Genomic DNA, 25110 nt, shown 5'->3' on the forward strand with positions numbered 1-25110 from the left:
TCCCTTTGTTTCTTTTTAGGTTATGTAGTATGGGTTAGAGATATTTTGTATGTTGTTTTTGTTTAATAAATCCGCCTTTTGGATTATTCCCTGATGTGCCTGAGTTCTGTTATTTAGTGTCACTTTGAAAGGACACACAGCCAGCATTTACATAGAATTGTTCTTTCAATTTTTGATAAAGATTACAGTGAATTGAGATGTAACTTGGCCCAGAGGTACGGTAGGACGCCCAGAGTAAGAAAGTGTTGAAAGTTGGACCTCAACTATTATGGGTGATTTTTGATGAATTTTTGAAAATTGACATAATTCTATTGTATTGACTGTATTGAATTGAATAAATGTTTCCATTAATTTCTGAGGAGTTCTACAGTAAATCTGGATGAAACGTGGCACACAGGTACAGTAGGTGTCCCAGAGGGGGGATGTGTTGAAAGTTGTACATCAACTACTCAGGATGATTTTTAATGAATTTCTGAAAATTGACATAATTCTACTGTATTGACTGTATTGAATTGAATATAAGTTTCCTTTAATTTCTGAGGAATTCTACAGTAAATCTGGATGAAAATTGGCACACAGGTACAGTAGGTGTCCCAGAGGAGGGATGTGTTGAAAGTTGTACATCAACTACTCAGGATGATTTTTAATGAATTTCTGAAAATTGACATAATTCTATTGTATTGGCCGACTGCATTGGATACAAGTACCCTTTAATTTCTGAGGAATTCTACAGTAAATCTGGCTGAAACCTGGCACACAGGTACAGTAGGTGTCCCAGAGGGGGGATGTGTTGAAAGTTGTACATCAACTACTCAGGATGATTTTTCATGAATTTTTGAAAATTGACATAATTCTACTGTATTGGCCGACTGCATTGGATACAAGTACCCATTAATTTCTGAGGAATTCTACAGTAAATCTGGCTGAAACCTGGCACACAGGTACAGTAGGTGTCCTAGAGGAGGGATGTGTTGAAAGTTGTACATCAACTACTCAGGATGATTTTTAATGAATTTTGGAAAATTGACATAATTCTATTGTATTGACTGTATTGAATTGAATATAAGTTTCCTTTAATTTCTGAGGAATTCTACAGTAAATCTGGATGAAAATTGGCACACAGGTACAGTAGGTGTCCCAGAGGAGGGATGTGTTGAAAGTTGTACATCAACTACTCAGGATGATTTTTAATGAATTTTTGAAAATTGACACAATTGTAGTGCATTGGCTGTATTAGATTGAATAAATGTTTCCATTAATTTCTGAGGAATTCTACAGTAAATCTGGCTGAAACCTGGCACACAGGTACAGTAGGTGTCCCAGAGGGGGGATGTGTTGAAAGTTGTACATCAACTACTCAGGATGATTTTTAATGAATTTCTGAAAATTGACATAATTCTATTGTATTGACTGTATTGCATTGAATACAAGTACCCTTTAATTTCTGAGGAATTCTACAGTAAATCTGGCTGAAACCTGGCACACAGGTACAGTAGGTGTCCCAGAGGGGGGATGTGTTGAAAGTTGTACATCAACTACTCAGGATGATTTTTCATGAATTTTTGAAAATTGACATAATTCTACTGTATTGGCCGACTGCATTGGATACAAGTACCCATTAATTTCTGAAGAATTCTACAGTAAATCTGGCTGAAACCTGGCACACAGGTACAGTAGGTGTCCTAGAGGAGGGATGTGTTGAAAGTTGTACATCAACTACTCAGGATGATTTTTAATGAATTTTGGAAAATTGACATAATTCTATTGTATTGACTGTATTGAATTGAATATAAGTTTCCTTTAATTTCTGAGGAATTCTACAGTAAATCTGGATGAAAATTCGCACACAGGTACAGTAGGTGTCCCAGAGGGGGGATGTGTTGAAAGTTGTACATCAACTACTCAGGATGATTTTTAATGAATTTTTGAAAATTGACACATTTGTAGTGCATTGGCTGTATTAGATTGAATAAATGTTTCCATTAATTTCTGAGGAATTCTACAGTAAATCTGGATGAAACTTGGCACACAGGTACAGTAGGTGTCCCAGAGGGGGGATGTGTTGAAAGTTGGACATCAACTACTCAGGATGATTTTTAATGAATTTCTGAAAATTGACATAATTCTATTGTATTGACTGTATTGCATTGAATACAAGTACCCTTTAATTTCTGAGGAATTCTACAGTAAATCGGGCTGAAACCTGGCACACAGGTACAGTAGGTGTCCCAGAGGGGGGATGTGTTGAAAGTTGTACATCAACTACTCAGGATGATTTTTAATGAATTTTTGAAAATTGACATAATTCTACTGTATTGGCCGACTGCATTGGATACAAGTACCCATTAATTTCTGAGGAATTCTACAGTAAATCTGGCTGAAACCTGGCACACAGGTACAGTAGGTGTCCTAGAGGAGGGATGTGTTGAAAGTTGTACATCAACTACTCAGGATGATTTTTAATGAATTTTGGAAAATTGACATAATTCTATTGTATTGACTGTATTGAATTGAATATAAGTTTCCTTTAATTTCTGAGGAATTCTACAGTAAATCTGGATGAAAATTGGCACACAGGTACAGTAGGTGTCCCAGAGGAGGGATGTGTTGAAAGTTGTACATCAACTATTCAGGATGACTTTTAATGAATTTTTGAAATAAACATAATTGTAGTGCATTGACTGTATTGCACTGAATATGAGTTTACTGTGATTTCTGAGTAATATTACAGTAAATCTGGGTAAAAACTGGCCCAGAGGTAAAGTAGGTGTCCGAGAAGAGGATTGTGTTGAAAGCTTGGCATCAACTTTTAAGAATGATTTTTAATGAATTTTTGAATATGCAACCAGACTGTCACGATGGCTGTATTGGGCTGTTCCATTGTAATTTGTGTGCGCGCGTGCGTGTGACTGTTCACGCGCGTGCATGTGTGCGCGAGTCTAGGCTTTCAATCAGGATATAAAGCGAAAAGGCGCTACCGTAAAGACTGGTGTAAAAGCGCAAGGAAATTTATGCGGCGGATAGGAGGCGGCTGGCTTGACCGCGGCTCACAAATGACGGCTCACTTTACCGCAGTCATGACTCACATGGCGCTGTCGAACACAAATATTGAAGTTTAGAAACAGGTATGAAGAATTTAAATGTCAGTTGTTGGTTGTTGGTTTTTTTTTACGTTTTTAGTTTCGTTTTCAGTTTTACTCTTTATTGTTGAAAAACTAAACTAACTTTTAGTTTTTAGTACTTTTACTGCTAGCTTTTTCTTTGTTATTTTTTTGTAAAAAAAAGGACATTCTTTATTTTTCAGAGTAGTTATAATAATAAAAATGTAGCTTTTTGAATGCAGTAGACATCCCGAATACGCCTAAGTATGACAAATCTGACAAGGGCTGAAACGATTCCTTGTTACCTTAATTTTGTTATATTTACTTTTAGTAGCATTGTTATAAAATATAATCCAAGTGCCTATTTGCTAAGTACATATTAAAGTGTAATATTAAAGGCCAGCTTTGAGGGTTTATACACTGTGTTTTAGGTCATGAGACTGCTTGGCGACATGAAATTGTGATAAACAGGATCTTTAGTGCAGACTTTCCAGAGAGTCTCGCTCATGTTTGTGCTGATAGATGATAACAACAGGAGACGACCTTCGGGCCGTGAGTGCCCGACGTGGGGAGCGGGGGTGTAGAGTATATTACACTCATCCTGTTGGTAATGCATTAGATTTTGCAGGAGGCTTCGCGCTGTGCACATCTCCCTCCCGGAAGGTTTTGTTGAATAAAGTATATATTTTGAATACACTGAGTTTGTGTCTTCTCTATCAAGCCTGAGGACAAAAGAATCGGGTCGATAGTACTCAATATCCAAAGCAACAACGGTGACAACAAAAGACAGTGGAGGAGCTGGTGAAGACGAGTGTCAGGGGTGCTTTGTGTGGACAGAAGAGTGAGAGGGGAGGTTTATGGGATATTAGTGAGGTCTGCAGTGATGTATGGTGTGGTTTTGTACTGCCATAAAGACAGGAGGCTGAACTGGAGGTGGCAGTGTTGATGATGCTTAGATGTTCATTGGGAGTGGCCAAGATGAACAAGATTAGAAAAAAATGAGTACATCAGAGGGATGTTGAATATAGAGGTGCCAGGCAGGAGGAAAACAGGAACACCTCAGAGAAGATTTGTGGATACCGTAAAGGAGGACATGCAGAGGGTTGGTGTGGCAGAAGAGGATGGCAGTCTGCAACCCGTTCTCACTCCCAAAGCGTAACATTTTACGCTAGGTGACAAATCGTCACCATATTACGTTTTCGGCTACCCACCACGTTCCTAAATGACGACCTCGGAAAAAGAGGAAATATGAGAACCGTCTGGACTGAACCTACACATGTTCGCTCTTTTTCTTCAAATCGCTTAGAAACACGCTATTTAACATCATTAAAGTCCTGGTTAAGGTCAGGAATAAGGTTATGGTCAGGGCTAGGGATAAGGTTAGGTTTAGGGCTGGAATACAGGTCTGGAACGTCTACTACCGCGGGAGCGTCATTGCACTGGATTCCAGCCATAACCCGCCGCGTACCATAAGAACGCCGAAGGTCTCCTTTCGCGTTCCTCAGGAACGCCGCGGGACGTGACAAAACGTCCACATGTTACGCCTCGGGAGTGAGAACGCTCTGATGGCAGAGGAGGCAGATGATCATCTGTGGTGACCCCAAAAGGAAGCAGCTGAAAGAAGAAGAGGAAAGATGCTGGTAAAAGTGGAAGTTCAATTAAGTTAAAGCTTTTAAACCCAGAGTATGGGACACAGTGTGACCAGTTTAGAGTGGTGACTTTTGCACATGCAGTTTTTATTTTTGTTGTATCAAATAAATGCTTCAAAAATAACTACTCAGATAAGTGCCTGGGGCCATTTTAGGATGGAACAAATAGATTAGATGAGTTAAATGACAACTCTCTGCCAAAGGATTCCCAGCAGAGACATTTTAGGTGACCAAATTGAAATTTACTCCCAAGGCTTAAAAGCTGCTGTGTGGGGTTCTGCAAATTAGAGCTGATCAAAATGTAGAACATGGCCGTAGTACTAAAGGGGTACAAGGGAATTCAGTGCAGTTCCTGATAACAGTCCCTAATCCGAAAACAGTCCTAGTGGGACATCTGATCCCTCTAATGACAAGGAGCATGACCAGGTTTCTGGATTTTAGCACTACTATATCTTCCATGACTCTGTTCAAAACGTTTTTATCATTCTCAAATTGCAAATCTGGGTTTATCTATGTAACACAATATTATTATTATCCAGTAAATAATTGTAAATAATTATTTCCTGGATATAATGACTTATTTACTCATAAAAATGTAAATAATATACATTTATATACATTTATATGGACGGGTGTTGATGACATGAAGCTGGCTGTAGTTACAAAGTCAAGGTCAGGTTCCAATCACTGAATATAAATTGCTGTTTTTAACATAAAAATGCAAATACATACAACACATTTGCATTTCCACTAATACCAATTTTAAATGCCAGATGTTTTTTCAGGTTTTATTAAAAAATAAATATTAAAAATGTTAATACTAATTTTTTTTCTTTTTATGGAGTGTGACAACGATTGGGTTTGCACCCGTCTGCAGCCACTTTAAACAACCACTTCAGAATCTTTGTCACAGGTTTTTTTTAAATAAGTCTTTAAATTACTGAGAATATATTTTTATCATATGATCATATTACTTACAGCACATATGTATGAAGATCGTTTGACTACAATAATTTTTCTTCTTGTCAACATACCTTTAATAAAGCAACAGCAAGTATAAACATTACTTTACAGTACTTAATAATTATCTATAACCTCTATATATGATTTTGCTGCAGATTTAAAGATAAATCATTTACAGGCTTGTGATGAATTGTGTGCAGCATGTCGCGCATATATAGCACATTAATATGCATAGATGATAAGTTTTCATATGCTTTACTCAATATAAAATAAAATTTTAAAGATTTAAATAAATTGATATTCAGCAAACGTTCACTTATTGTTGCTTATTATGTGCTTATTTTCCATGAAATGTTACAGACATCTTTTCCATTCTGCTAGCGTAATGTCCACATTGTTGCTGTGTTGCTTGTAAATTTTATCTTTAAATGAAAATAAAGAAATTTGCTAAATGAAAACACGTTTTTGAAAACAAAAACAAAAAAATCTAATTTTTACACTCTTTTTCACACGAGGATAAAGTCGCAGAAAACCTATTTTTGTCAGTGATTCACAGGTTTTGGATGTCCGACCAGACTGATATTTTAATGTGAGTTGATTTTATTTTGGTTGGTCGAATGGTTAGGTTTTATTGTGAAGGCAGGTAAATGCAGCTACCGGAAAGCTCCGCGCCTAAACAGTTGGGAGTGGACTGTTAGTAGAGTTAGCGCGGTGCTGTTTACCATGTAAATACTGTGTTTACATTAGAGGTTAAGAACGGATATATTTACTTGTCCGCCAAAACCTTTGTCTCAGTTTAAACACTGAAATCGGCTGTCGTTGTTGGGCTTGCTAACGTTAGCGACTCTACGCTGCTACTTCTTCCAGCCATCAAGGTAAACACAATTGTTTTGTCTTACGCTCGTCGCTTTTTGTGTTCGTGTGGAAGTGATCTTTAGAAAAACTAAAGGCTTTTACCAGTTTGCAGGATAAACTAAACCTCCTAAACAGCTACTTTCGAGTGAAAAGCTAAACATCTTTTTGCATTTCCGATACAGTGTTTTCATAATAAATCAGCCCCAGGTAGCACTTATGGTGAAGGTGAATGTAAATCTAAAGAGCTCGACATTATTGATTAGCCAAAGCGCTTATTAGACAGATATACCTGAAAACCCGACAAAGCAACGGCAGAGAGCATACACAGAAAACACTGAGAATATTTTATTTCGAAGGGAACTCTGCAGCTGTGTGAGGCGGGCTCATTCAAAGATCGGAGAGGCCCCATCTCGGGTTCATTTGTTTTGTGTTCCTGCCCAGCAGCAGCTATGGATCCTGAAGATAGCCCACACAGCCCGGACGAAGACACCAGCATGCCAGAACAACACCCCAAATACAAGAGGAGTCAGAGGAGTCTTCATGTGCTCACCACGAAGTTTGTCCAGTTACTGCAAGAGTCTAAAAGCGGCGAGCTGGACCTGAGAGACGTAAGTGAGCCCACACAATACAGTAAACACCTAGGCCAGCATGTTGCATCAAATTATACGTGTGTGTTGTACAGTATTTTATAGCTTTGAAACTTTAGATTTGTGCTACTTTATACTGTATGCCTGCCATTTTTAAACTTCAGGCCTCCGTGGCCTAGTTTTCCTTTGTGTTTTCATTACTTCATTTTGGTCCTCAGAGGATTTACTGGTTGACCTGGGGCCCGTTCTTCGTACGTCGCTTACTACATCCAAGATCAAATGACACATCCAAGATCAAATCATCGCGCTAACCGTGAGCTCGCTAATCCGGTTCCCCGAACACACCTGCTGTTGACGATTAGTACAGCTGGACGCAGTAATGTGACATCACTGGGTGTCGTAAAAGGGGCCACGCATCGATAGTAGAAACATTGATCGGAAACCCTCTGATTGGTCGGCGAAAATGTCGACGGAGCGCGCTCGGCTCGGTATTTTTCGGCAGCAGAGCAAGAACTCTTGAGTGAGGGATTTCAGGAGTTTCAGAGTTTAATCAGAACGCAAGGGAACACTGCAAAGGCTGCAAAAGCAAGGAGCGAGGGCTGGCAGGAAGTTGCTGACAAATTAAACTCGTAAGTAATTTAATAATAACAATAATAATGGAGTGGATTGATATAGCGCTTTTCAAGGCACCCAAAGCGCTTTACAATGCCACTATTCAGTCACTCTCACATTCACACACTGGTGGAGGCAGCTACAGTTGTAGCCACAGCTGCCCTGGGGCAGACTGACAGAAGCCAGGCTGCCATATCGCGCCATCGGCCCCTCTGGCCAACACCAGTAGGCGGTAGGGTAGATTTATTATATTACACTATATTATCCAATATTATATTACATTATATTATAATATGTTATATTTTATCCTCTTTCACATTAGAGCCACGACAGGACCCACTAGAACATGGGAACAGGTAAAAGTGAAATATAAGAATATCCTACAGAATGGTAATATTTATCACTTATATTGCTTTTAGTCTCTTGGAAAGAGACCCTGGAATAATCTGTTTGTTTATAACAGCAACCAAGAAAAGGGCAGAGGAAAAAAAGACAGGTGGTGGTCCTGCACCCCCTCGTCAACAAGTTGGTTAAGTGAATAATACCCTCACGATATCTCTCTATGAGCACACTGTCGCGCTGAGCTAAAGGATCCTGTCTATCCCGCAATATACGCTGAATTCTGAGGACTCTCCTTATCAATCTTGCACCTTCCGCAATGGGTGGCTCGCGTATACGGACAGGACATGGCTGCGACAGGCTTCCCAAATCCACCTTCGCTTTTATAGCCGTGGTCTCTCATCTTGATTACACGAAGTAATTTACAATTACTACTCTGAAATCTGAATTACATCTGTAATAATCACATACATGTAATAGAATGTTAATAGTACATTTCCCTTTTTTAGGAAATGACCTGTGTGAAATCAATAAATGGATCAGGTGCTGCATTGTCTTTAGTTACATTGATGTTATTTATTTATGGTGAAACAGTGGTGGAATATCGCTGTTGCTTTCGTATGATGACGCGGACATACCTGCGTGGCCGCGATCTAATCCTGTTTACATAAAGTAAACCTGCTCCCGAGCAGGTTTACGCTTACGGCTCTGTTGCTATGACAGCAAGTCCCGGATGAGCTTCGGGGAACCGACTGATCCAGGATCACGCGAAATCGTCAACAATCTAATCCGGCTAACCTACTTAGCGAGGTACGAAGAACGGGCCCCTGATCCTTCATCAAGAGGTTTAGGAACACAGAGTACATAAATGAAGGGAGCACAGTAAATACTTCAGTTTACTTTTTAAATGTAAACACAGTGGGTCTCAAAATCGAAAAATGTGCATATTTAATAAAATTATTCTCTAAGTCATCTGGATACTTTTGATTTTGTTTTATTCCGATTATGCTATTTCTTTGCAACTTGATATTTTTTCAATCCAGGATGAATTTAGCATGAAAACAGCATTTTCTCCATTTTTGTGACGAAAAATTTAAAGTTAAAGATGTTCTGCATGTTTTACTTTACATGTGATGATTTGGGATAGAATGACTCTTGTCCTGTAGGTTATAGACTTTTTAAATTTTAGATTAATATATCATTATATTTTTAAAATCTTATAAGAATAATTTCAGTTAACTGATTAAAAAAAAGAAGAAAGTATTTATTATAAATAAATACTTGATGTCCACTGTGAGCGACTATCTTTGAACAGAGGCGGTGGCTTACGATACCAACTGTCTGCCATCTATAATCCAGTTTTGAGATCCCGTCCCAGATGCCTTAACGGCCACTCACATCCTGGGCCATCTGACCTCAGGAAATCACATGATGGGGTGGGGCCAGGTTTCACAATGAGCCCACCCGAAACCGTGGCTGATTGTCACCCACACCCGCTTTCACACCTTGGCTCATGTGATTAGGTAGAGGATCATCAGGGGGTCCTTTTGTCCCTCCTTGGGGGGATACACCCACAGGGTTTAAATCTGGGACTCTCCACCTTTTTACCCTAGAACTGAAGAAACTTCTCGGATGAGAGGTGAAACATCTTCAAGCAACCTAAAGAAGAAGATGACTGAGAACCTTCACAGACATATTGTAAATAAATTGCAGTACCTTCAAGGCTCACAAGGGGGCAACCGGTCACACTTTAATACATACTATCATCATCTGGTTACTGTAATGCAGATCTTCTGCTTCGTATATATTAAATTAAGAGAGCCATACTAGCTTTGCTAAAGTAAGTGAAGGACCACACACTGCATAACTGAATTGACACATTGTTACAGGTTAGAATGCAAACATTACATCATTCATCTAACATGCTAAATAAACATTTAAATTAGTCTGTTTGTTGCCATTTTTTTGATATACACCACTAGATCTGTCACTAATGAAGCAAACTGGATTGAAGCCAAGTTAAATAGCAATAAAAACACACATGCATCTTGAGATTCCTAAGCACGTATTTATTTATTTATTTAAATTTTTGGGCTTTGTTTTGTTTGTGTTTTAGCATGCGGCAGCCCTTATTTGGCATGATCTGTGGGGCCTCGGGCTGTCCTTTCCCCATGTGTGGGTTTAGGGTTCGATTTCTTTAAAGTTCTTTAAGATGTTTTCTCTGATTTAAAGTCCATGGATTGTTCTGGCTACATTTTGGCATACATTTAAAAATTACACTTCATTTGTTAAGCAAAAGCTTTTGCTTCAGGAAATAAATAAGTGCATTAAACCCCACAAGAACAGCAGCTCGATTTTGTTAACATTGTGAGTGTAAAAATTAAGAAGGAGTACATGCAGACTAGTGTGAAGAGAAAGAGTGAGACGGAGGCAGATGATCAACTTTGTTGACTCCTAAGGAGACCAGCTGACAGTACAGAACTGGAGCACATCTGGGGTGTTAGTGTAGGCCTGATGCATTGTCTTTGAATAACTGCTGTGTGTGTGTGTCAGACACGGAGGCTGGGGTAGAAAAAGCATCTTTTTTCCCTGTTGTTTCAGGCGGTCAGGGCTCTGGCTGTTGGACAGAAGAGGCGAATCTACGACATCACAAATGTACTGGAGGGCATCGGCCTGATTATGAAAATATCCAAGAGCAACGTAAAGTGGATGTGAGTTTTTAACTCTTCTCTTGTGTGCATGCACATATGTCAAGAATATGAAGCAAAACATAAATAATAGTAAAAGTTAACATGTTCTCTTTTATTTTCCCCACGAATAAGAGGCCACACATTGGGAGAGAATACACAGCTATTAGCCAACAGGCTGGTGGAGTTAAAGTCTGACGTGAAGGGCTTGGAGCAAATGGAATGTGTTTTGGACCAGCAGAAACTCTGGGTCGAACAGAGCATCAAGAATATAACAGAAGATTGCAGAAAATATCCTTTTCTCTAATAACTGTTGAATTCATTGCTCAGTCATAATTTTCCCCCTGGAAGGTTGGGAGTATGTAATTGCTTCTGTTTGTTTGTTTACAGCCTAGCCTTTAGTTTTCAAGGTATCTTTTTTTAAATGCTGATTTCATTTAGGTAAAAACAGGGTTGAGGTGAAGGACACACCAAATGTGAAAATGAAGTTAAAACTTTTTGTGAAACCATATCAAGTAATAGATCGTGGAAGGATGGAAGTTCTCACAGCTCACAGAAGCCAAAGATTTCAGCCAATTCTGCTCCAATCATTTGGGTAAAGACAATAAAATACATCATTTAAGCATTGAATGCTTCAAGGTCAAAGGTCAGGGTCACCCGATTTAGGAAAAAGTTTTAGGTTCCATCGAATCATCTCCAAACTTTAGGGGCAATATATTAGTCATTGAGGTGCGTAAGCACTTTGTTTTTTGAGCTCTTTAAAACATAATTTTTTCAGTAAACCATTATATGACTTCACAATCACACAAATATGATTAATATACTACATTAGATTTCCATATTAACAATCCTGACAGCAGTGCAAATGATCTATGAAAACAATACCCATGTCATTACTGAGGATTTCCAAAAGGCAAGCTGATGTCAGCATGTTGTAATAAAAACATCAAAGTTGTAGTATAGTCCGTGGGCGTGTGTGTGTTTACTTCTGTTTACCACAACGTAGGAACAGAATTATGTGTATTTGTACTAAATGTTTTATGCTTCCAGCTTTAACTGAAAATGAGATATTGGATATCATTTTTAGCAGATTTGATGAGATTTAATGTGTTTCTGTGACAGATACGCTGCATTTGCATTTGTGCCGTTACAGAAAATGCTGTGCAACAATCCATCACATCTCTTTTCTGAATAGCAAAATATTTTAAGTTGAACCTTAACTCAGATCAACTCTGACATATGTGAATCATGAAGATATCTGCAACTGCTTTTGTGGTGATGTATAATCCCTCTTTTCCAGCAATTACTCTTTTTTCAGTATTTTTTTATATAGATAAAAAAAATAAAGTAGAGAGTCAGTAAGCCTGAGATGGTGCTTTCTGCTCTTTGGAATAAATACATATAAATCGTGTTTTGACTTGTCTGCATCTTGTTTCTTCTCAGGCCACACACTTTTAGCAGTGCAAGCACCACCTGGCACACAGCTAGATGTCCCCATTCCCAAAGCTGTAAGTTCTGCATCACTGAAAGCGACTGTAGTTTATACTCCCGCTGCTGCCCTTAATTCAGACGGGGGTGATTTATGTGTGCTTGCGTCTCCTTTGTACAGGTCCAGAACTGCCCGGCAAGGTACCAGATCCATCTGAAAAGCGCCAGAGGTCCCATAGATGTCGTCCTCCTAAACAAATGCTCCGTCAGCTCTGCTCCTGTTGTACTTCCAGTCCCACCAGCAGAAGAAATTTTACAGAGCGCCAGCTTAGCTCTGTCTGCCTGGCGAGAAGAAAACAGTAAAGTCAGTAACAAAACTGATGAATCCAAAAGTGAGTCGTTATCTTTCCTGGATACACCACTGAAAGAGAAATGAAAACTAATAAACCCTTCATTTTATAAGTTCCACGCCTTTTAATATTCATCCAACAGTTTTTTAACTTTTAAACTTTTAAAAGGCAACAAACTGCTGTGGATGATGTTGATGATGATAGCTGACCCTGCGTGGTGGCAGACTTGGTGTTTGAAGCAACCACTTTCGATCGTGCCACAGTCTTCACTCTTTTCCCCCATGTGACTGGAATCAGTTAATTTAAAAAAAGCACATAATATTCAAACATGAAAAAGTGGATGTAATGCTTAGTTAAATAAACTGTGTGACTAATGTTTGACAGGCTGTTCCTTCTTTCATGCTTACGCAGGCTTTACATTTAACGTATCTACATTGTCATGCTCACAGTTTGTTCAAAAAAATATTTTTTCCAGCGCCGGATCCATCGAACCAACGCCAGGACCAAACAGAGCCGCCCAGAGGTAGTGCCGGTCTTCGCTCTTAAAAACACTAAAGTCAGCTAATTTTACTGTAAATTGATGTCTGGTTTGTTTTTCTTTTTGTAGGAATATTAAATACAAATCTAATCACAAAGCTCTTGTCCTCTGAAGGTAAGTACACTTTATTCATCTTTATAAAGTGATTAACGATTATTGCATATTGAATGTGGTAATTACACGTTTACATCTGCCTAACAGTTTTTTCTCCTCTGCTCCTCTTGTCTCCATCCCTCATCTAAACAAGATTACACCTGTGATCTGGACGAGAGAGAAGGCATCTGCGACCTCTTTGACATCCCCATGCTCAAAGCCTGTGGTTACATGAGCTAATGTTTTTAATTGGGTGGGATTTTAAACACTGGTTTGTGATGAAATGCATTTAATCAGAACCGTGGGACCTTGGCGAACATGCAGCATTCTTTTTGAGCTTCCTGAAGATCCATATTTATGGTGTTTTCAGTGCTGTTGCTGTAAAGTGTCCAAGAGTTTGAATTTGGAAGCAAACACCAAGGGCATGGACAGAAAGAGCACACTCAGAGTTAAAGTATTTGTATTCTGATTGAACTGTCAAGCATTTCAGCTTTTAAACCAGTTACTACCAGAATTTTAGGCTCCATGTAAAAGCACAACAGGTGGCCTAGAGTCACAGCAGTTAGCCCTGTTGACTCACAACAGGAAGGTCCTGGGTTTGAATTTAATTCCAGCCTTTTGTGTGGGGCGTGGGTTTTTTCTGGGTATGCTGATGTCTCCCACAGTCCAAAGATATGCTAGGTTAACTGGTGACTGGTGCCTAGATTAACTGGCTAAATTAGCCACTATTATAAGTGTGAGTGTTAAACCTGTCTCTGTGTTGGCCTGATGATTGACTACCTCTCGCCTTGCTGGGACCTGTGACCATGATTTGGATAAGCTTTTTAGATGGGTGTAAGTGTACCCAGTGTTTTATCTGGAACTCAGCCCTATGTTCAAAAGTGAATATTCCCTTTTTAAATAATGATTTGTATTTAACTTTTAAGACATAACAACAATAAAATTATGCAAAAAGTTTCTTTGTATTTTCTGAAATGTGGTCCCAAACCATGACGGAGCCTCCACCTATTTCGATGACTGAAAACTTTCACTATTGTATTTCTTTTCTAATCGCCATACATATTGATTTGAACCACAAATGTCAACTTTGGATGCATCACTCCTTACATCCTTTTGCTAATTGATTGACTGATTTCTGGTCTAGTTCTTGGACAGTTTGACATCCCTCAGCCTTTTCTTCCCGTTTCCCTTCCTTAATATGTCATTAAAACTATTCCTGATTAGTAGATCAGTAGGTCAATCAACTGAAGCTCTAGATTCATCTGTCAGGTCTATCCTGAATTTTTTTCCTTTTTCTTAATGACAGGGCTTTCAGATGCTGTAGATAGTGTTTGTTTGTTTTTAAATATTATTATTAATGCCTCTTATTTATGTTCACCTCCACTTGTCCACTTTTTACTCATTTTTTAAGAACATACTGCAAAGATACGAGTCTTCAGCTAATAGTTCTTTGAGAATCACCTCTGTGCAAAAATACAATTTTTTTTATGTCTGTGAAATTGTTATCTTTTTTAAAAAAAAAAAATTGTAGCGCCAACTAAAGAAAAGCCCCCAAAAGCATCTAACACAGGGTGCCTTTATTGTCTTTCATAGGCTGGTGTGATTTAACAAATAAGCAAAAGCAAATATTCTGAAAATGAGTGGAATAGCAGCCAAAGGAACATTTTGAAACAACTTCAGAAAGTCTGGAGAACTACTGCTCCAGACAACCATGAACTATAGCCTCAGATTACAATATGTGTGAAATGTCGCTCAGATGAAATTTTACTCAGGTCTAAAGTATTAGTTTACGATATCGCTTGATTTTAAAATACCTGCATCATACCAAACGTGTGAATAACAGGCCTAAAGCTGTACAACTACACTCACATCTCTGATACTGTACTTTCTCTAAATACATCCATGACATGGCAGTGCTTTGAGCTAAATGTTGGTGTCCTAATATTTTGAAGTTAAACAGGTATATGTTTATTAAATACTGGTATGCCAACATTTGCCTATTAGCCTAGAAGAACAACTGAAACTGATGGGAATGCTGTTCCTCTTGTATGTGTTTAGTGATAAAGCTTTATGAATCTTGATGGGAGCAGATGGGATAACCTGCACTGAGACATCTAATTTACTGGGGACAATGAAAGATCTGCATACTCTCATCACAATCTAAGCAGAGTTTAATATTTTAGTCTGGACCAAAGTGGCCTCAGTAGAGCCATGCTATTAGCAAAACACTGTTGATTTAGCACTTAACCTTTGCTTACTATTTCTTGTCAATACTGTTTCACTTTCTAAACAAATTGTGTGGTTAAATTTCTAAATATTCTATTTTCAAAGGCCAGCTCAACTATCAGTTGGCAGCACTTATGCCCATCAGATCAATTTGCTTTTAAGGAAATTATCTGGCAGGGTAAAAGGATAAATCTTTCCCCCAAAATAAGCAGGAGCAGAATATAAACTTATCTTTAATACTTGGTTCATATAAGATAAGATAAGATAAGATAAGATAACCTTTATTAGTCCCACACGTGGGAAATTTGTTTTGTCACAGCAGGAAGTGGACAGTGCAAAAGTTATGAGGCAAAAATTAGAATACAATAAGAATAAATAAAGTACACAACTGTACAGAATAGAATAAAATAAAATACTATATACAGTAGAATAAAATAAAATAAATATACAATAAGATAAAAATAGAATACAAATACAAATACTATATACAACTGAGTAAAAATACAACGATGACAGAAAGGATTATTGCACTTAGTATTATTGCATATGTATGGATGTGTGTACTTGATCAGTTAAAGTCTTTATTATGGAGTCTGACAGCAGTGGGGAGGAAAGACCTGCGAAATCTCTCCGTCCCACACCGTGGGTGCCGCAGTCTCCCACTGAAGGAGCTGCTCAGTGCTGTCACAGTCTGCTGCATGGGGTGGGAGATGTTGTCCATCAGGGATGACAGCTTAGCCGCCGTTCTCCTGTCACTCACCACCTCCACTGGGTCCAGAGGGCATCCTAGAACAGAGCTGGCCCTTCGGATCACCCTGTTCAGTCTCTTCCTGTCCCCAGCAGAGATGCTGCCGCCCCAGCAGACCACGCCATAAAAGATAGCAGAAGCCACAACAGAGTCATAGAATTTCTTCAGGAGTGGGCCCTCCACTCCAAACGACCTGAGTCTCCGCAGCAGGTACAGCCTGCTCTGCCCTTTCCTGTAGAGGGCGTCTGAGTTATGAGTCCAGTCCAGTCTATTGTTCAGATGAACACCAAGGTACCTGTAGCTGTCCACAGCCTCAATGTCCATACCTTGGATGTTCAGTGGTTGCAGTGGAGAATATATGGCATATTTTTAAAGGACTTTTGGAGGGTTTTTTTTAAAAGTATTATCGGCTCTATTCCCATAGGTGACTGGATCAGGAGTGATAATAGTCTCTTCCTTTCTGCTGAAAAGCATGCTAAAACCTTTCTAGTAGGACGTCAACACTCCGCAGCAGTTGTGAATCCCCTCCAGTTACCCACCTTAACTTCTAATAAGTTGATTTCACTGGTTACATGAAAAGAACTGCATTAAAACCTGAAGCTCTATCACCGGCTTTAAAAGCACTGAAATATTTAATGAAAGATACGCACACTCGTAAACGCTGATGTTCATTTTTTTTCCTTGTTTAGTGCTTGTGAGTATGTGCCTGTTTTGTGTGCAACAGACTCAGTAGAATTTCCTGATAATTGTTAACCAATCATCCTGCTTGAAGAACCCTTCCTGTCCCATTTGATTGGTTTTCCGTCTGTAGATTCCGCCTCCTCAGCAGGTTTGTGTTTATGTTGCTATAACAACACTAGTACTTACTGAGTGTGCTGCTCTTTTCGCAACAAACCGAACACTTCTTCGCGTAATTTGAGCAGCGTACAAGATGGTGAGCATTAAATAATTAAGAAACAAGTGCTTTATCTGTAGTAAATGACCAGCTTTATTTTTTATGCCGCTAGTAGCTGGGCGTGTGTATAAATGTAGCTTACTTTTGTATACTTCTCATTGCTAATTAAAAAACACACTCAAGGTTACCACCAATGACTATAGAAAACCTTTTCTTTTATAAATATAAATGGATACATGGATCGATACATATATACTTTTATCTTTTATGCAGTCATTGGTTGCTAACCAGAAAGCAGTTTTAACTTTAAACAGCTGTGCTGACTCTTTCCCCCCCAGCCACCCAAAAAGAAAAGTGCAGATAAAAAACCAGCAAATCCAAGGACCCCCACGCTGATAAATGGCCTCACCAAGGATGAGATGTCCAAGGAGCAGGTCAGAGCTGAAGAGTGATAGAATGTGTCTGAATGTGTATGAATATGTATTTTAAGTCAGGAGGAAGCAAATAGGAACCTGTTCAAAGTGATCTGTGCATTGAGAGGGGTAACACATAAAGCTGAGGCACAACATTTAAATAACACTCAATGCAAGTGAGATTGACATATCTTGGCTCCTAATACAGATCAAGCTCTGTAAACACTCCGTTGGAATATTTTAATTAGAGCCTCCCTGCCTGCAAAAAGGCGTCATGATGCAGGTAATGCAATTCAGATTTTTTTCTAACTTTGTAATGTGCCAAGCTTTCCCTGAAGACTTTTAAGATGCATAAATCCATGGAAGTACCAAAAAAAAAAAAGCAAAAACAACAAAAACAAAACATGGATATGGTAAAAGTTTACATGTACTCGTCATGGACATGGATGTTATAGCATTTTGGGGCTTTTAAAGATTTCTTTGAACTGCTGTTTCTCCAGGGTGGAATGATTGTACACGCTATATCTTTAATGAATTAGAAAAACAACAAAAAAAACAAAACCAAGATTGTGTGTGTGTGTGTGTGTGTGTGTGTGTGTGTGTGTGTGTGTGTGTGTGTGTGTGTGTGTGTGTGTGTGTGTGTGTGTGTGTGTGTGTGCAAGTTTGAATTAATTTGGGATTTTTTCTAATCCACACTCCTCCAAGTTAATGGGCCTTGGCCTTATCAAGTTAAGATACATTGTAGAACATGTAGGATCACTTATAAGACTTATGTGACTGTATGTGTATATATTTGAGCTGGTATGTAAACTTTTGATCCTTTGTAGGTTAGAGAAAAGCAAGAAAGAAATCACCAAATTACCATGATATTGATGCCCATGATGAGTGTATGGAAATTGGAGAGTGATTTTCTCAGACTCTCCTAAAGCGTGAAAAAAAGTGACAATATGTTGCAGTCATTTGGTTTGTCGAGCACATAAAAACTACAGTCACATCTTTCTGTTTTTAAGCTGGAGGAGCACATTATGCGTCTTCGAGAGGAACTGGATAGAGAGCGGGAAGAGAGAAACTACTTTCAGTTGGAGAGGGACAAGATCCACAGCTTTTGGGAAATCACAGTTAGAAAACAGAAGGAGGTTGACTCTGAGCTGCAAAAGGTAGAAAAGGATGTAGAAGAAAATGAGGCCCGTCACCAATTAGACGTTAAGGTAAGATTTTACTGATTTTAGAATATTAAAAAATAGATAGCTCTTCCATTTTGAAGGCTGGTCAGATGGAGTCAGGTGATGCTGAAGTCCCAAATCGTGTTCTTAAATTTAGTAAAACATTTCAAGAAACCTAAATCAGGACAAGTTTCTTATGCTAATATTTTAAGGTTTTTAGTAAAACCAGGATATGTGGTTCAGTGTTTACAGGTTATTCTAGGATATATGTAGGAATCTGTTTATGGACATTTGCTTATTAATGGCTACTGATAAATTTAAGGTACAAATGTCTTTATTTTCTATGCCGCTAGCATAAAATATAAAGATGGGTAACCGAGAGGGCTGTGGTGTTAATATTAAATTGTCTATGAGGTTTGGCCAGAGATTATAATATAACTCAGCGGTCGCCAACCTTTTTTGCCCCACGGACTGGTTTATATCCGACAATATTTTCACGGACCGGCCTTTAAGGTGTCGTGGATAAATACAACAAAATAAAACCAGTACCGGTACCAAAAATGATAGAAACGATAAAAAATTAACGATAAAAAATGATAAAAACCCTGAAAACCATAAATTTCACACCCGAGCCTCAACTCTCATGGCCGGTCCGTGGCCCAGGGGTTGGAGACCGCTGATCTAACTTGAATAGGTACCAAGCCAGGGGTTTGGGTTAGGGCTAAAAGATGGTGGATGATACCAACTGCAAGGCAACGTGTTTTAGGAATACTGGATTTCCATATGAACGCTCACATGTGATTGTTTTTCCCACCAGGTGTACAAGCAGAAGATCAAGCACCTCCAGCATGAACACCTGAATGATATCGCTGAACTGAATGCAGATTCTTTGGCGTCCAATGAACTGATGGAGAAAGAGCAAGAGCACCTAGAGGAAGAGCTTCGTAAGACAATTACGCGGGTAGACATCCAAGAGATCAACTTTAAACACACCAAGAAGGAACTTGAACTGGTTTGTAGTACAAAACATACATTTCCCTTTACCTTAATCATATTCGTAGTGTTGCCGGGGTGCTCTAGAAAGATACTCTGCCACTTGTTCCACTTTTGAGGAAAAAATCCTTCATGTTTCTGTATTTAAGTAGATTTTTGCTTCCACCCACACCCACGACCACAAGCTGTGAGAAATGACCGAAACACTGAGACTGTGGACACAAGCAGTGGTAAATGAGCATCCTCTGAAGGATGTCTGATCTCAGCATTAGAGAGAGGGTGAGGGCCTCAGTCATTCAGGAGGTGCTCAGAGTAGAGCTGCTGCCCCTCTACATCAAAAGAAACCAGGTGGGGTGGTTCAGGCTTCTGACATAAGTTAGGTGTTTGGGGCATGTCCTGCTGAGCGGAGAGAGCACTCGCTGGAGAGATCAGATCTCATGGCTGGCCTTGGAACACCTCAGAGGAGCTGGAGGAAGTGGCTGTGGAGAGGAAGGTGTGGCCATCTCTGCTTAGACTGTTACTCCCATGACTTGGACACAGAAGAGGGTAGAACCTGGACGGATGGCTTAATTCACACACCACTGCATTTGGCTTTGCGGTATGTGGTCGCTGCTCAACCACCGAGCTAAACCAGTGTCCAAAAGCATAGCATTTTTTAACAATGCTTTTATTGTGAAACATTGTTAGGATCTTTATTGGTGAACTCACTGGAAATGAAATACAAGAAAACTCAGACTAGGTAGAAACCAGGAACTTACTAGGAACCTGTGACAGTTACATAGAACAGAGTGAGCACGTGACAAAGGACAAGGGGAGACTACCACAATAAATATACAGACAAATAATGAAAGGATATGAAACCTTAATTTTTTGTGATTTTTTTTTTAATTACAACTTGCTGACATCAGCCTGCTTTGACCCATGACCTTGAACCATTAAATACTAAAATAGTGTACTTTATGATCTTTACCCATATGAATCAGTTGAAATCTTTGGCTCTATGAGCTGTAAGAACTTGAGATATTTTGATTTTGCAAAACTTTATGGTGTCATTGTGATGTCGTAGGGTGTCGTATTAAAAAAAGTGCGTGTCGTACACCTCTCTACGTGCCCTTTCATATGATAGATTATGGTTTCTTGATTTTTTTTTCCAGGGTCAACTTTGACCTTGGTTGCTAACACGTACTCATGTCCCCCAATACCAAGTATCATGTTGTGAAGTTTGATAATCCACAAAAAACTGTAGATAATACAAAGTTTTTACTGATTTTCATAAATGTGCCATGACCTTGACCTGGTTTTCATCAAAATGAAATCAGCTTCAGCTGTTATTGGTTTCCAAGATATCATTTATCTAAAAATGATATCTTGGATACTGTGCATGCTAGACTGCTTACAAGCACAGACAAACAGTATGGATTGTATACTTCCTCCTGTTGTGGGGAGAACAAGGACTAAACTAGAACATAACCTAAGAATAAGATGGACTAGAAGGCAAAGTACAAACAGAGACAGTGGGTAAATAAATAAACGAGATAAGGGGAAAAATCACTAATGTTTATCAAAAGAGAAAAATTTGGTCAAAATTGATCCTCAAACAAAAAAGAATCACAAGTATGTGAATTCATAAAGTGTGGCTTCCATGAGCTGTAAGAACTTGACCACAAATTTGTTCTTGTGGTCTTTTAAGGCTGATTAATTAGTGTAAAATTCTCACTGTGGTTTAACCGTGGGCATAGCTGTTATCTGTTGTTGCACCTCAGTACTGTATTACATAGCTCTGCACGTCTGACCCTGATATACTTCAGCTTACAAGAATAAACACTCCTAACTGGTTGTTATCTTAACAGAAACATGGTGAAGAACTGACCACAAGAAGCGACCACCTGGAGAAACAGCTTGCAGGTAAAAAACAACAAAAACACAACCCAAAAATAAAAACCGCATTATGAGTTGAATTCATCGCTTCACGTTGTCAAGCACTGAACAGGAGCCATCCTTTTGTGTTACGGCTGGGGCAGAAATTACAGCGTCGTTTGAGATGAAAGTGCAGGCGCTAAAACAAGATCTGGACAACATCTGGAAAAGTGAGATCAGCGATAGCGAAAACCACTGGAACAGCCACATCGCTGCTCTTAAACAAGATCACGATGAAACCTACCGCAGCGCTGAGGAATTTGTCATTATCATGAAAACGGACACGGACACGCTTACTGAACTCAAGGTGCGATCACAAACACAAGCTTTGTTTAAACCTATAACTCACTACTGATCAGTCTTCTGCTTGTGACTACAGCTTATAATTTTTAGAACGGTTTATCTATGAAATAGCAGAACCATTAGAGGGTATCTTTAAACCGAGTGAATTAATAATTGTTTTGATATTCTGGAAAATGCAAAACAAAAGCCTCCAAATTTGAAATGGTGACTGAAATTTTATTATTTATTGTTGCTGAACAGTTTTTCCACTAGCTTTGACCCAGATATGTCTTATTTTCACATGCAATGTTTTATTTGAATTTTCCAGGGAGAAATTAATGAAGCAAAGAAGAAACAAAAGAGCATGAAACTGGAGGTGGTAACTGTTTTGAAGGAGAACAAACATCTTGCTGAGCTTATCTCAAAGATCAAGGAAGAAAACGATGAAATTGCCAAGAAACTGAGACATTACTCAGGAAATAAGGTTCTTTTGGCACCTTTTTTCACAGAGTTTACTGTTGGACAGTTTCTCTTGCTTTTACCAGCATCTTCGTTGGTGTGCAGCATCGCTGTAGCCCAGTATGAGCATAATTTCTGTGCACTGCTTTTGACAGGATGCAATTGGAAACATCAAAAGAAAAAAGCTGAAAGATCTGAAAGCAGAGCATGAGGTGTTGGAACAGAAATTCAGCGAGGTAAAAACTAACAATCAGCTCCATTCATGTGTAGTTGCACACGTTTTATGTGAATGTTTTTGTGTGTTTGCTGCACAGCTCCAACTGGAAAGGGATGAACTTCGCAAGGCTTTCACTGAGATTGTTGAGAAGGCGCAGCATAATGGAGACATAGAGAACATGGCGGTGGAAAAGAAGCTGCAGGCTCTGACAGAGAGCCTGGAGGAGACGGAGGCTCAGCTCAGTGCGGTGCTTTCAGCCTCCAACATGGACCAAACAGCCCTCAGCAGGGTCATAAAGAAAACTGAGGTAGTGTTGTACATCTACTTCATGTCTCTTCTTCAGCAGTCATCTAAACCTTTACACTAATTTTATATACACTTACTGGCCACTTTGTTAGATACACTAGTTCAACTGTGTATTTACGCAAATATCTAATGAGCCAGTGACATGGTAGCAAGCTGGTGGTGAGGTAATGGTGTGTTTGTGTGTGTGTGGTGGGGGGATTTTCTTGACCCGTCAGGACCAACTGAGCATCATTTAAACACCGCAGCCTACCGGAGTATTGTTGCTGACTGTATCCGCCCCATTATGATCACGGTGTACCCATCTTTTGATGGTTGCGCCCAGCAGAATAACACACCATGTCACAAAGCTCAGATTATCTCAAACTGGTTTCTGGAACATGGCAATGAGTTCAGTGGAGTCAAATAACCACCACAGTCACCAGATCGCAATCCAATAAAGCACCTTTGGGGTGTGGTGGAACGGGAGAGTCACATTATGAATGTACAGCAATCACGGGACCAAAAATCTGTGAGGAGTGTTTTCAGCACCTTGTTGAATCTGTGCCACAAAGAAATAGGAGAAAAAGCTCTGAAGGCAAAAGGTTCATCCTGGTATGCGCTTTGGGGTCCTTAGGGACTAGTAAAGCGCTATATAAATACAGGCCATTTATTTATTTGATATTAGCAAGGCGTTACCAACAAAGTGGCCTGTGAGTGTATATTTTTAAGTATATTTCTGGAAGTGTCATGTTTTTATAAGAACATTAAAGAAACTCCTAATGTTTTTGCTTGCAGGCACATATTGACTCCAAAAATACTGCCATCAAGACCCTACAGCACAAAATAAATCAAATTTCCATGGTTAGTTGTCTATTTGTTTCCTGAAATTACTTTTAATGTATTTCATAACAATAAGCACAGTGAAACTTTGTATCCTGCAGGTCCGCAAGCATTTGCTGCTGCACACTGAGGTAAAGGCAAAGGCTCTTGGTGTTCCTGTGGAAGAGCTCCTTTGTAATTCCCAATGAGAGGAATCCTCATGGTAAAAATGTGGAGCAGCACTTGGATTAAAGTGAGAAGCAAAGATCGCAAAGACTGGAACACTATTATTTCATTTACATCTTTTCTGTAATCTACCTTTAATGCTCATATGACTTTAAGTAGTAAAGAAATATAAATCAAAATTTAAAATGGGATCTCTTAATCCTGAGGGAAAAAAAAAAAAAACGAGTTGTGTTGTGTGTTGTTTTAGACTAAAGGGTATGTCATGCCTCTATCTGTAGCATCCTCTGTCACACCAACCCTCAGCATGTCCTCCTTCATGACCTCCATGAATTTCTCTGTGGCCTTTCTCCTTTAGGCCTGCGTGTCATCTCCATGTTTGACATCCTTTGTCCAGTATGTCGTCTCTAAAGGGAGCAACTGAAAGATGAAGATACTTCATTGGTCATTTGTCAGGTGTTTTTAATGACAGTCAATAGGTGGCGCTATTCACATAATTCATCGTTGTGTCTCAGACGTCATGGTCACAGATGTTGGTCTGGCTTCACTCTTTCTCTCCTTGTTTGCTCGGTCTGACGCTCTTTGTCATGGGAGCGAGACTCCTCCCAGAAGTGGGCGTAGTTACCCAAGACTTCCGCTGGTGCACCTGTTTCTTATCAACACCCACCTGCAGTATTTAACCACTGTTATTCCTACATTGCCAGATTGCTAAGCTATATCATGTGGCAGTGTCACTCAGGCCTCTTCCAGTAAATGTTTTGGTACTTTCCTTGTTTATCCTCTTCCATCCAGATTGGGTGTGTGAGCCTGCCTAGTGTTACGTAAGGCCCAAAATGGCCTCCGTACAAGGAAGTAGTAGCTCTAATATTGATCAGTAACGAACCACCACACGCACACTGTAATGGGTTACACAAGATTTATTTGTTCTTTCTCCGGGTAAAACTACTGGCTGAAGACAACTCTGGCCAGGAATCCAAGGCCCAAAGCCACCGCGGTCAGGGTTGTTATCCTGGTTACAAACAGGGGAAAGGTGGTCACTTGGAAGAACAAGCAGCCAAAATGTATCAATCCTGCAGCTTCCTCAAAAAGGCTCGCCACCCACCTTTTCAGGCCTGACTTCGTTCGAGGCTGGGTCTCCACATCACATCCTGGGAGCTGGAACTTCCCCAAAACTGGTCCAGTTTCCTTGTCAGGGGCACAGAGAGTCTCCAGTCCAGTGTTTGTTTTCCTGCCTTCCAGCACATCCACTCACATCCCAATAAGAATGAGTCCTCCCTCCAACATCCTCAGTTTATTTTAAAAGCAAAA

The 25110-nt window shown here is 39.4% G+C and overlaps 2 protein-coding genes across 5 annotated transcripts; both read left to right on the forward strand.

Annotated features, from left to right (window-relative positions):
• The first annotated feature begins 6361 nt into the window (after positions 1-6361).
• Positions 6362-14149, forward strand: LOC308398604 (transcription factor E2F5-like). 3 transcript variants are annotated; one of them, XM_080885352.1, is made up of 10 exons: positions 6362-6588; positions 7010-7176; positions 10708-10817; positions 10929-11084; positions 12025-12068; positions 12237-12301; positions 12403-12613; positions 13047-13094; positions 13179-13223; positions 13357-14149. In XM_080885352.1, the coding sequence occupies exons 2-10, from the start codon at positions 7018-7020 to the stop codon at positions 13440-13442; spliced, it is 924 nt and encodes a 307-aa protein (XP_080741478.1). In that variant the 5' UTR covers positions 6362-6588; positions 7010-7017; the 3' UTR covers positions 13443-14149. The 3 variants fall into 3 exon arrangements, with proteins under 3 accessions (XP_080741478.1, XP_080741477.1, XP_080741479.1); XM_080885351.1 differs by having other exon boundaries at positions 6363-6588; positions 7013-7176; XM_080885353.1 differs by lacking the exon at positions 6362-6588 and adding an exon at positions 9720-9804 and having other exon boundaries at positions 7039-7176.
• Positions 14150-17013: 2864 nt separating this feature from the next.
• Positions 17014-24907, forward strand: LOC308398872 (dynein regulatory complex subunit 4-like). Of its 2 annotated transcripts, XM_080885739.1 has the most exons (12): positions 17014-17110; positions 17410-17505; positions 18495-18692; positions 19465-19659; positions 21491-21545; positions 21662-21864; positions 22168-22323; positions 22454-22534; positions 22613-22822; positions 23596-23661; positions 23742-23872; positions 24161-24907. In XM_080885739.1, the coding sequence occupies exons 1-11, from the start codon at positions 17108-17110 to the stop codon at positions 23826-23828; spliced, it is 1350 nt and encodes a 449-aa protein (XP_080741865.1). In that variant the 5' UTR covers positions 17014-17107; the 3' UTR covers positions 23829-23872; positions 24161-24907. The 2 variants fall into 2 exon arrangements, with proteins under 2 accessions (XP_080741865.1, XP_080741864.1); XM_080885738.1 differs by lacking the exon at positions 24161-24907 and having other exon boundaries at positions 23742-24008.
• Positions 24908-25110: the final 203 nt, after the last annotated feature.

Source organism: Rhamphochromis sp. 'chilingali' (assembly GCF_963969265.1).
Source record: "Rhamphochromis sp. 'chilingali' genome assembly, chromosome: 6".
NCBI classification, from domain to species: domain Eukaryota; kingdom Metazoa; phylum Chordata; class Actinopteri; order Cichliformes; family Cichlidae; genus Rhamphochromis; species Rhamphochromis sp. 'chilingali'.